At 37.4% G+C, this 12055-nt stretch overlaps 1 protein-coding gene across 3 annotated transcripts in view; it reads left to right on the top strand.

Annotated features, from left to right (window-relative positions):
• Positions 1 to 9663, top strand: part of USH1C (USH1 protein network component harmonin) — a 47895-nt gene extending 38232 nt beyond the window's left edge. For 2 of the 3 annotated variants that reach the window (XM_057418221.1, XM_057418222.1), the window contains exons 16-21: positions 4648 to 4689; positions 4959 to 5012; positions 5162 to 5261; positions 6658 to 6767; positions 7469 to 7524; positions 9370 to 9663. In XM_057418221.1, coding sequence (XP_057274204.1) covers positions 4648 to 4689; positions 4959 to 5012; positions 5162 to 5261; positions 6658 to 6767; positions 7469 to 7524; positions 9370 to 9382 — 375 coding nt within the window. In that variant the 3' untranslated portion in view covers positions 9383 to 9663. The other variant, XM_057418223.1, reaches the window with a different exon arrangement.
• The last annotated feature ends 2392 nt before the right edge of the window (positions 9664 to 12055 follow it).

Raw genomic sequence — 12055 nt, forward strand, 5'->3', positions numbered from 1 at the left:
GGAACTGTAAACACCATGGGTCAGTCAGTAGAAATTTGTTCCTGTTTTAAAAGTCTCAAATATATTGCCGAATTTGATGCAGGGTTTTAAGCGGAGGCTGGAGAGGTGGGAGGAGTGTTTTGTTTTGGGGTTAATTTTTTTTTCTTTTCCCATTTTATTTTTGAAATTTTTTGTAACTTAGTGAGAGGTTCTATAATTTAGTGATGTGATTCCAAACTAGAGTGTACCATTTTGTTAATGTACTGGAAGTGAAAGAAAAGCAGAATCAATATGGGATTCAAATCTTTGAAGCCCAAGGCAATTAAAATCCAGCAGTTATCAATCAATATTGTGAAATTACGTGTAGATACCCAAATTGAAGCAAGACCACTGAGAAATAAGTCAATTAAATTCAGGAGGAATCTTTCTTTAACTAGAATGAACCTGTACTAGTTATTGGTGTTTAGACAATTAGTGCTTTCAGGATGAGCCCAAATACACTTATCTTTACTTTCAGCTTATCGACTGTATGAGGAACTTAGTCATGAAATTCAGCTTTCAGTAAAGGAAATCCGTGGTAGGAGAGCAGATCTTACATGTATATTTATCATGACTTTGCAATATTTTGGAAATTACTTGTTTAGCATTTTGACCATGTTTGTTGGCTGGGTTTTCTTTTTTTTGGCTTTTTTCCTAAATATTTTGTTCACAAATCAGGGGAAAGAGACCCCAGTACTGTTCCATAGAAATTATGGATAAAATGAATCATGGAATATATTTTTAAGAAATTGTGTGGTATAGAAAGGGGGGGAGGAGGGTGGGGAAGAAGTAGTGAAATTATTTGTGAGCAGGTGTGTTACTTATTTACAACAAAAGTTAATGTCTGGTTTGGCGATTTTCTTTATTTTGCAGCCACAAGAGATGTTTAAAAGGATGGTGGTTTACAATTCATCATTTAGATCTAACAAAAAACAAGTAAAATAATATTTTCCATGTTTTGTGTGGTACTTCTTGTTTTGACTGATCATAGATTTAAACCTTTCCTTTCTAATTCTGTTGCTTAGTTTCTAAAACAGAGGATGCAATGCAGCCCTAATGCATGAAAACTCATAGTCTTTGTAAACTTTGTGTGGGCCTGTGGTTCCTGCTAGTCTAGGCAGATGAAGAATGAAAGGATAGTAAATCCTTCAGGTTGAACCACCTGTACACAGTGCAATCTTCAAGACAGTTGAACAGTGATAACAGGTCTGAGAATGGCAAAATATTTTTTTATATTCCTAAGGTTTCCTTGTTTCTTTTAGTCTCCAGCTGCAATGCTTTCAGTGATAAAAAAATTTCTTAGTTTAACAAATAGAGCTATTAACATAGTTACTGATAGGACAACAGAGGAATTGGTGGTGGAAAGCACTTATATAGCCTTTTTGTACTATGTAGAATTTTTCTGCTGTGTTACTGCATTTATTGCTTTCCTCTGTCGCAGGGATGAAGTTTTCATCTCTTCCTCATTTTTACTAGTGGTTCAGTAACTGGTCCCTTGATGAAGTGAACTTTGTGCTTAATTTCTCTTTTGCTTTTAAATATGCCGGTTTCTGTTCAAAACACCTTTATAAGTGCAAGCTAAGTTAGATGCATTGCCATGTTATATGAATATGTTGGCACAAAGTTGTGAGCTCAGAGTATGAGCTTATGAGTAGCAAAGCATTAAGGTTAATAATGTATTTTTTCTTTCTTTTGAACAGTTTCAATTTAGATCTAGAAGGAAAAACTTGAATTGACTGGGAAGTCAAACTTTGAGATTGTTTAGTTGTTACTGAATGTTAGCATGTTCTGTATATTATGCCAGTTGTGTTCTCAGCAAATGTGGTTTTGGAAAATTTTATGTCTGGTCATGGGTTTCTTTCTCAGTTCTTCTCTGTTGATTTCAGTCAGGTCTCAATTGCTATTGATGCTAGAAATTTCAGTGAGTAATATCATTGACTGGTGCCTGGGGGCACCAGTCCAGACAGGTAGTTGTTTTGGTGCAATCAAATGTTTTAATGTTGCAGATTCTGCTTATGTTTGGTCTTAGGAATGTTGCTGTAAGTCAAGAAAGAACTCAGATGGTCTTGAACTCTTTTGCCTGGATGTCCCGACTAGTGGGAGGATAGGCTTAGCACTGGTTTCCGCTCAGTTTTGCTTTGTTCATTAGTCCCTGCTTGGATATGGATTGTGCACAATGCTCTCAGAATTTGTGATGCCCATTTCTGAGAAGAGATTCTACAGTTCAGTGGATGTTTTCATAGTGTCTTAGTTGTATTTGTACATTATTGGATGCAGATCATATCACTTCTTTGCTTGCAGGTTTTTTGTTGTGGGGTTTAGTTGGTTCTTTCTTTTGTTCTGTTTTGGTTTTTTTTTTCTGTCCTGTTTAAAAATTACTTTCCCAGGAAAACTTTCTTCAAGGTCAACATCTGTTTTTCATGAGAGCGACCTGGGACAAAGAGTTCACTGACTTCTTTTAGATTACATAATGAATTAGTGACTTGGCCAAGAGTTCTTTCCTCTTAAGTTGCTTGGTCCAAGACCATAGACATCTACCTCAGCCATGATTCCAAAAGTTAATACAAATTCAGCTATTCAAACTGATAGGTTTGTTTAGGTAGCTATCATTGTAAAATGCTTCTTGTATGGTTTTATTTTAACTATTAATACACCTTGCAAATGAATATATTACTGTGGTTTTCCCCCAGGATGAAATTCTACCCTTGAAGTTTGTGATCAGATTCCCATTTATTTAGTTTCTCAAAGTTAGCATTAAGAAATGTAACACAACCTGTAATTTAAATGATAAATAAAGTCTCTCATGTTCCTATTCCCAAAATATGCTTTTAATACATATTTCCGTACCCCCCAAAAAAAACAAAACAACAACAAAATTTAAAAAAAAACAAAATGCATGCCTTCCTCCCTCCCCCCTCCAAAAAAAAAAAAAAAAAAGGCAGTACAAACCCACTTACGGCGATAAGTAGGAGTTCTGCGGTTGTGCCCTGAAGATACAGCTTTCTGAAGCCTGGGGAGACAAAGTCGTGGTTCAGCCCTTGCAAATGTTTCTTCTGTCTCAGAAGAAAACACAGAACAAGGACATGAGCTGCTTAAGTTGGTCTTCTGATCTCAGGGAAAAGGTGAAGAGAGAGGCAAAGCCAGGGTTCATTCTGAACTATTTGGTATGCCTGTGTGTAATGACTACCAGTCCACACAAGAGCTATCAGCACCACTGTTGCATGGTCTGTGTAAGTGTGGTTAGACAAATGGACAGCACTGTTGTATTATTTGAGGCTCTGCTAATGCAGATCTGTGTAGCAGTGCTCCCTGACTTTGTCAGAGGCAGTGGCAGTAAGGATGAGATCTCATCCCAGAGGATCATTCCCAGTCATGTCAAAATGGCAACTGAGAGATATGATAAAGATGATAATAGGAGGAGGCATTAGTGTTTTCTGCTGAAACTTCGTCATTTAACAGCCAGCCCTTAAAGATACCAGAGGAACCTTAAGCTGTGCATTTGATTCGCAACAGGAAAAAGGCTTAGCTGAATCTGAGAGTAGAACAGACTTTATTGTCAGATGGGTCCAGTAGAAAAGAGGGCAATAGTGAATATATCAAGCTTGAGCACGGACTGAACTGCTGGTCTGCGTCAGATATTGGCTTGCCTGCTCTCTGAGCAAATGGTTGTGTGGTTCTGCATTGTTCCCATGTCCCCAGGTTATTGCAGCTTGAAGCCACAAGACTGATGGAGCATTTAGGTGCCTGAGTAAAGATTTCTGTTCAGTCCTGAAGTCCTTAGTGCAGAGTTCTTATACATCTACAGCATCACCCATACAATCTCATCTGGTAACTACTAATCCTCCTCAAGAAATGACCACTCAAACACCATTGAGTCCTGATTACTGACTCAGAAATTCTCACCTTTGCAGAAAAGGTAACACACTTTTTCTGTGCAGTGTTGGTCTTACAAGGCTAATGCATTAGGTTTTGAAAGTTTAAGAAAGTGTGGGTCCTCTCAAAGCTTAAATCTTGCTCTACCTAACTGCAATATTATCTTCCCAATTTCAGAAGCTCCCTGCCAAAACTTTTTAAGTCCTCCATGTGAAAAGACCATAGGAAAAAATTACTTCTTGTCCTGCATTTGCTTGTGGTATGAAGTGAAATCCCTGAAATTCTATGGGGAGGAGGGAAGAAGGGGGTTGGAAGACGATCTTGCAACCCAGATGGTGTGAAGTAGTGTTGCTGACAGGTGAATTGGAGGCTGTCACTTCCACTTGTGTTGTAGTACCCAAGATGGTGACAGTCCCAAGAAATGTTGTTCAGAGTGTGGTAGAACATACCTGTCCATGGTGCTTTCAAGATTTACTTCTGTCAGTTGTAGAAAGGAACTGTGGAGCTAACAGAGTAGTAAACTACACCTCAAAATTGCTCCATAGTATGACCAGCTCAAACTGCTGATCTGTCATAAGGTTTTGAAATATATTCTGACTGTCAGGATGGATTATTTCCTGCCTTTCTATGCTTTTCTCCATTTACTTTCATCTTTCATAGCTGTATGTTCTCTGACTAACGAATAAAATGGAGTTTGTGTGTTAAGGATGTGATGAGCCTGATGGTTTTTACAGTTAAGTATTGTTTTATTCTCAGGGCTTCCAGAAATATTTGGAAGATTTTGATCCATATTCAATGGTAAGGAAAGAAATCAACTATGTCTTGCTGTTTAATATGAAATGCACTGGAGAAAACACATCCTTGATTTTGAGGGTTGGGAGGGGTTTGCCCTTGGTTTGCCAAGGCTTGTGCATTCGTCTTTTCTGGTCATGTTGAAAAGGAGCTATCTTACTGGAGAAGATGGTCTGGTGTTTTGATCTTCTGCTAACATTCTCCCATAAACTACATTTATTAGCCTGTTTTGTGTTTCCAAAGTTGAAATGGCTAATCAATATATCTTTTCATAGTTTACCCCAGAGCAGATTATGGGAAAAGATGTACGGCTATTACGAATTAAAAAGGTAAATATTATATTATTTGATTGGTTTTTAAGGGGTTCATGTAAACATTTCATGTACAGTACGATTTACTGAGAAGAAGGAAAGATTAAGTTCCTGTTGATGACAAAAATTAACAGCCTTTTTCTGAACTAAAACTCCCTTTTTATTAGGAAGGATCATTAGACCTTGCAGTTGAAGGAGGCATCGATTCCCCAATTGGAAAGATAGTTGTGTCTGCTATCTATGAGGGTGGCGCTGCAGACAAACATGGTGAGTAACAATGGGGAATATGAATGATTCTGCAAAGTGGCTCCTTATGCTGACTGAGACTTGTTGGCTGACTTTCATAGCTATGCTTAGTACTGAGAGGCACATTTAGATTGTCCAAGGCTGTCCAAGTTCTGCCTTGGCTCTAAGGGCAGCTCCAAGAGTGGCTCATGGTTTCAAGGGTGGTGCATAAGTTAATAATTATGTAAAATTTATAAGTAGTGCTTAAGAAGAAATGGTCATTACTGCTGTACTTTTATCATTGCAGAATTTTCATTGGTGTGGCCTGAAAATGTAGAGCTGTTCTCTTAATAAGGGCTCTCGTTTTTCCAGTCTGATATATTTAAAAGAAAAAAGAACAAAAAACTACCTGATGTACACCTGGTGTTAATTAAGGAGAGCAGAACATGGTCGTCATTATTTCACAATTTCCAAAGAATATTTGTAGTACTGTCATGCACAAAGCAATTACCTGATCATGGCTATACTACACTGCTTAGTTTTGTTCTTAATGCTACTTTCAGTAATCATCTGTTTTGTAAAACACCTGGCTTTACTCCCAGAATTTCACTAAAGGCCAGAGCCTTACGGCAAACAGCTTAGCTCTCTGGAAGGCACAAGAACCAACACATCCAGGCTTTGCTGCTCATGGCCAGTATCTCTCATGTTTTCCTGGAGAAGTCTAGTGATGGCTAGGTAGACAGATGGGGTGTCTCCTTACGTTGTCTTTGGTCTTTGCTGATCTTGTCCCAACTTGCACCTAAGTTCATGTCACCCTTGCTCTGTAAACTTCTCAGCCACTTGATCTCTCAAGTACTATGTTTCCCATTGGCTCTTCGCTGTTGTGAAGGCCTTTTACAGCTAAGGCTGTCCTGTTACCATCTGTATTTTACTCTTGAAATCCAGTCCCAGCTAGCTGATTGTGTTTCATTACAGATTAGCAAGTCAAAATCAGTTCTAAGGACTGAATGTTACACATGCTTCTGCAAAGGAAAAAGAGCCCTGCAAAACCTTGACAAAGGCCACTTACACCTTCAGAACTTTCAAGTAATGCTGCTGTTTTCATAGTAACAACCTACAATCCACCTCAGTTTGTAAGCTGTATAGAAGGATTACCCAGACAGGCAAACTATTACTAAACTACTACTATGGAAAAATCTTATTCAGCTAGTTTCTTGCTAGTCATGATCAGTAAGAGATTAGTGTGGCTTTTCCGTGCCTAAAAATTCCTTTTGCTTTTGCCTATAGAAAACTTTCTTGTTTATGTCAATTGTTAGTGTAAGCCTCCACATCTAGTGAAGACACTTTTCATTATACGCAGCATTGCATAAATCTGGGACAGTGAAGACTCTCAGCTGTTTGCTCACATGTATGTATACCATTTTGGCCTTTTCTCCAGGAGGCATAGTGAAAGGGGATGAAATACTAGCTGTAAATGGCAAGATATTAATTGACAGCAGGCTGGCAGAAGCACAGACAACTCTAGCAAAAGCTTGGAACATGGGTGGGGTAAGTCACCTGCAGCACTTCTTCATTCTACCTGTAATGCTCATCTGAGATATACTTTTATTCCATTACTTTGTTATATCAGCACAAATGAGGTTGCAGACCTCAAAAGTAACAGGTATGACATATACTAGCAAAGTGAGCTAAAATCTGCAGAAGATACTGGTATATAGCATCTCTAAAAATCATGCATATAATTTATTGTGAAAGTTCATGACATTTAGCCACATGTCAAGACCATTATTTAAACACATTACATTCTGAGTGTTCATAGTACATTTACCTGAAGAATCTCTCTTTCATATAGAAAATGACTTGCAAACTGTTTGGAATTTTATGATAACAGCTAATTTTATCTTTGATTTCTTAATGTACAAGTAACTTCACTTAATTACAGTGAGTGTTTTCTCAGCAAGAACTGTGTTCATTGTTAAATGACCAAATATAGAATGATTCTTAGAATAATTATTTTTAAAAGTTTATTGTAAGACCAGGAGATTTTTTTCTCTAATTTCAGGATACTCAAACAGCTGAATACTGAATTAGTCTTTTTATGGAAGTCTTTAATATAGATCTTTCTTCTGCTCCCTGTGGTTTTCCAGAAATAGATTGTCTTCTGCTATCAAATATTTTATGGTGGTTCACTAACCACTTCTAAAAGCCATATTAAGCAGCACATGTTTCACTGTGCTTTTCTTTTTCAGGATTGGATTGACTTAGTCATTGCAGCATCACCTCCAAAGGAATATGATGATGAAATGTAAGTGCATAAACTTTCTTTCTCTGAGAATTAAAAGGCTAGTAACAATAGTCTATTTCAAATATTTACTTCTTGTGGACTACATAATCTTTTGCATCACATGGTTGCTAATGTGATAGTTATAAGTAGCTATCATGCATTGCAGCAGTGATTCCCAGACTTTTCAAAATGGCTGCTCTCAGAATAGGTTGTACATGACCACACACTCATACTTTCAGTTAAAGTCTGAGGATTTGAGATTTTGGTGGTGGTTTGATTTTGGTTTTGTTTGTTTGTGTTATTTGGGTTTGTTTTGTTTTGGTGTTGGGGTTTTTTTTTTGTGGGTTGGTTTTTTTTTTTTTGGTTGGTTTTGGTTGTTTGGTTTTTTTAGAAATTACTTCAGTCTGGGTCATTTATCGTGATCCCATGCATCTTAATTTGGGGGAACAAGTGCCCATAAGCATTCTTCATCACAACCATTTAATTCTATTTTGTGAGGGTTTGGTTTTTTTTTTAATTAGATTGTAATTACTATCCTTATCTGAGCCAATCTAAGTATGAAATATTCAAAAGTACTGATTTGGATGTCTTGGCAATTTGTGATGTTCACAGTCTTTTTTTTTTTAAATATAATCAGCATGGGTGTGAAACAGAAGAATCCATAGCTTTAAGTGTATTAAGAGGTATCAGATTGGTACAACTTGCTTTACTTTAGCCAAACAGTTTCAAAAGCAAGACCAATGTTTTCTAGCTTGACTGAAGTAGAAGATCTGAAAATGTCCTCTCTATCAAGTACAATAGCAGAGATGAGTTTAGTAGTAACTGTTAACCCGGACTCGTTCTGTGTAGAATACCAAAGTATTAGTTGCTGTAAGTAAATATGGTTCTACTGGCTAACATCAACTGAAGTTTGCTGTAAAATTGTGTTTAATACCTGTGCATAAAGTAACAAGCAAGGAAGTAACTCTCACTTGTTTTTGTTTTCATATCCTGTATATTTAGCCCTACTATTCCCTCATCAACAGTCAGTCCCAACACACAAAAAAAGGTTTTTGAAGGCAGTGCACCTGTGTACAGACAAGGGTATCTCCTGCAGCTGTAGCCACTGCAGTGTTCCCTCATGGTGAATAGCCAGACCTGGGTTAATATGACTGTCCACTGTGAGGCTGCATTATTCTTTCAGCATGTGCCTGCCTGTGCATTGTATGCCACGCTTGCTTTTGTTCCTGGCATGCAGAAATGTTCTTTGGGCTTTTGCCATGCCTTCCTATTAAAATATAAGTATTTAGTTTCTACTTAATAATGTCCCTTAGAAGTCCTCTGCAGAATTGGTTTCTCATCTGACAGACTATAAAATAAATAGGCCCGGTCTAAACACATAGGATTAATCTAATTTTTTATTTTTATTTTTTTTTTTACTTATCTGTGGTCTGCTGCTATGGCTTTGATTTCATAAGTACATAAGTAATTACTAATTACTTCCTTGTGAAGGCTTGTCCAAAGAACAAGTTTCTATTTCTATTATATGGCAGTGTGCCTGTAAAAAAATATTTATGACTGGTTGCTCTTCACTGAAGTTTGTTTGTGTTAATTTGTCACTCTACAGTGGGTTTGTCCAAAATTATCCTTATGTCACAGTTTATTGTGTATGGTTTCTGTGTACTGTAATTACTGTAAGTAGCCATAGATCTCTAGAAGAATCAAGGTAATTTCCTGTTGCATGTGGGTATTTGTGGTCTTCTCAACTATTATTAACAATATGAATCAACTAAGAGCTATAACTTAGTTACATAAAATTACCAGAAACACTAAAAGTTGCATGACAGCTAAAACCATCTGTTTCACGATCTCTTCTTTTTCCTGCAGGACATTTTTTTAAAGAAGGCTACCCTGGAGAAATAAAGTGTTTCCCCTGCAGAAACCTGATGCTCTGTAAATTACTAGGAAATCAATAACCACAAGATATGCATCTTTATTTGAAAGAAATGTGAGCAATCAGACCTGTAAACTGAACTAGGTATTTGAAATTATCCATGTAATTCAAATAATTTCAAATCATTCTATAGATGTACAGCAAGAAAACGTTGAGATGGATGAGAAGGAGTGCCAGTGGGCATAGCTTGGTCTGTGAGAACTCAGTCTTGAGGTTTTTTCTATTTTCGAGGGCCAAATTTTGAAAATTATCTATTTTCCTGGAAATAGACACAAAATAACAAATGAATATAGAACACAGATGTCTGTTCCCACATGCAACACTTGTGATTACACGTTCACAGGCCAGTTTGGGTGTGAAAAGGATTATATTTTTACTCTGTACATAGTGATTCTCCCTGGAGAACTGGGAATGTAGATAGGTAACTTTTGTCCTCACTCATGTAGCTCTCTTAATATCAATTTTTGTTGCTCAGTTGTGAGTTGTTTTGAGTAAAAAAACTGCTTGTGGAAAAAAATGGTAATATCAGGTGTGCTAGCATTATAGAAAATAATTTTGGTGATGCTTATACAGTATAAAGAATCTTCTCTATCAGCTAAGTAAATAGCTAGCAAGTAGTCCAGGTAAGATCATTATGTGTAGTCACAGTTATACTACTGAGTAGTTATATTGGTGGCAAAAATTACTCCCTCAAATAGTCATGTGTGGAAAACTTGGGTGTGATTCACAGTCTGCAGTTATGTACTTTGTTCTCAGTGAGGCTGTATTCATGACTGAACTGTGCAGAAAGTCACTAAGTGTAATATTTTGCTCTTGGTGACTGTCTTCTGTTTGAGTAAATTCCTCAACACCATAAAATCTGTACTGGCCTGGCTTTGAATAGGCACGATTACGCTTGTAGACTTAGTACTTTCTTTATATTATCGAGATACATTCTTAGAAATGTCATTGCCTACCTTGCTTGTATCAGCCATTTTGCATTGCTTTTCGTTATCAAATTCGCATTGGAGTCTTGCCTTTTGAAAGTTTGGAAACCCTCGTTTCTGTAACACAGACAAATAACAACTATGTTTCTGAGAGCTCTGTACTTATACAAAGATGATTCCTTAATGTTGACATTCTTCATTTGCAGTATTGTTCCAGTATGCCAATTAATGTATTTGGCAGGGTAAATTTATTCGAATGTTTCAAATTTTCACTCCTAACTAATCCAGAAATAAAATTGCATTTGCCAAATGGAAGAAGTCTTGTTTCCTGTCTTGTCTCTGTGTTGTACATACTAGTAATAGTTAATCTGCTAAAGTACACAGGTTACTGAGCTGATCTTTAATAACAGACTCATTTGCAACAGAATGCCACCTGTGTGGAATTAAAAAAAAAATTCACTATGCACAGTAGGGAATTGTCACTTGGCTGAACTGCAGTAATCTTTGAGTTTTTATGGGCAAATCTGGTCATTTGATATCTGGCAAGCTCCTGAGTGCAGCTGCTTCAGTTTATTTCATTTGCAAGGTCTTTGGGTACATCTACCCAGAGCTGTAGACTTCATAACTTACAGACTAATCTAAATGCATCAAGATTAGCACCAGAGGGAAAATTGCAGCAAGATGTACTTCTGCTGCTCTGGTTCCCAGTTGCCTACATACTGCAACCATCTGGGTAACATGACAATGCAGATAGATGAGTGATGCTATCAAATGTTCTCTTAAGGGATGCTCTGATGCTATGTACCAGCAAATACAGAGCCACAGTAATGCACCAGAAATGAACTTCAGCCCACAATCAGTGCTTGATTGTGCTAGTCTCTGTATCAGCACACTAAGAAAAATAACACAGAAAACTAGTATTTTTGCTGGTGGTGTTTTTTTCTGAGACAAACGGAACACAGAAAACTGGGCTGTGGGAAATCTGTGGGAGTACCAACAGTTGAGTTGTAGCCTTACTTCTTAGTCACAAAACCATCTTTCCTCTCCCTGTCTACACTGTTAACTTGATTTGCTTGGATACAGCTTAAAATGCATGAGAGACAGTTGAGGAAGTTGTTACTGCTTCTTATTTCATGTATCTTGAGGAAGTGTTAATTTGTGTGTTCAACCTATTGGCAAAGTTGCTTTAGGCAATGTAAGGAGGTAGTGTTAGAAAAAAGGAGGCTGACAATTCTGATACCTTAAAACATTCTTAAGCCATTAGTCAGGTGTTTCTGTTTTCTGGCTTATCAGTGTGCTGGGAGTGGATCCCATCTTTCATTTGTCAGCTAGCTGAAAGAGTTGAAGAGCCCTACAAGAAAATACAGTTTTCAAGCAACTTGCTTTTCATTTACTTTGGTGTGTGTGAGCAGTGTCCCAGGTATAAATCATTTAAACAGGTGTGCCCTTTTGAGTTGCTACTGGATAGTTTTCTGGTGGCTGCAATCGTTGCTACATGTGCCCATGCCTCACCCCTGTTTCAGTCAAGCCAACTGTGAAAAGATGACAGTAAGGGTATACAGGACTTTCTTTCTCAAGCCAATGCTTAGTTTCCTTTGGGAGTATGGAAACTCTGACCTGATGTGCAAGGAACAAGTCCAAGTACTTCACTGACAGTATCATGAATGCCTCAAACCGCTTTTAACATCAGATG

The sequence above is a fragment of the Pezoporus wallicus genome, unplaced genomic scaffold, assembly GCF_028554395.1.
Source record: "Pezoporus wallicus isolate ANWC-B61680 ecotype Strahan unplaced genomic scaffold, APGP_CSIRO_Pwel_v1 contig_2025, whole genome shotgun sequence".
NCBI lineage: Eukaryota > Metazoa > Chordata > Aves > Psittaciformes > Psittacidae > Pezoporus > Pezoporus wallicus.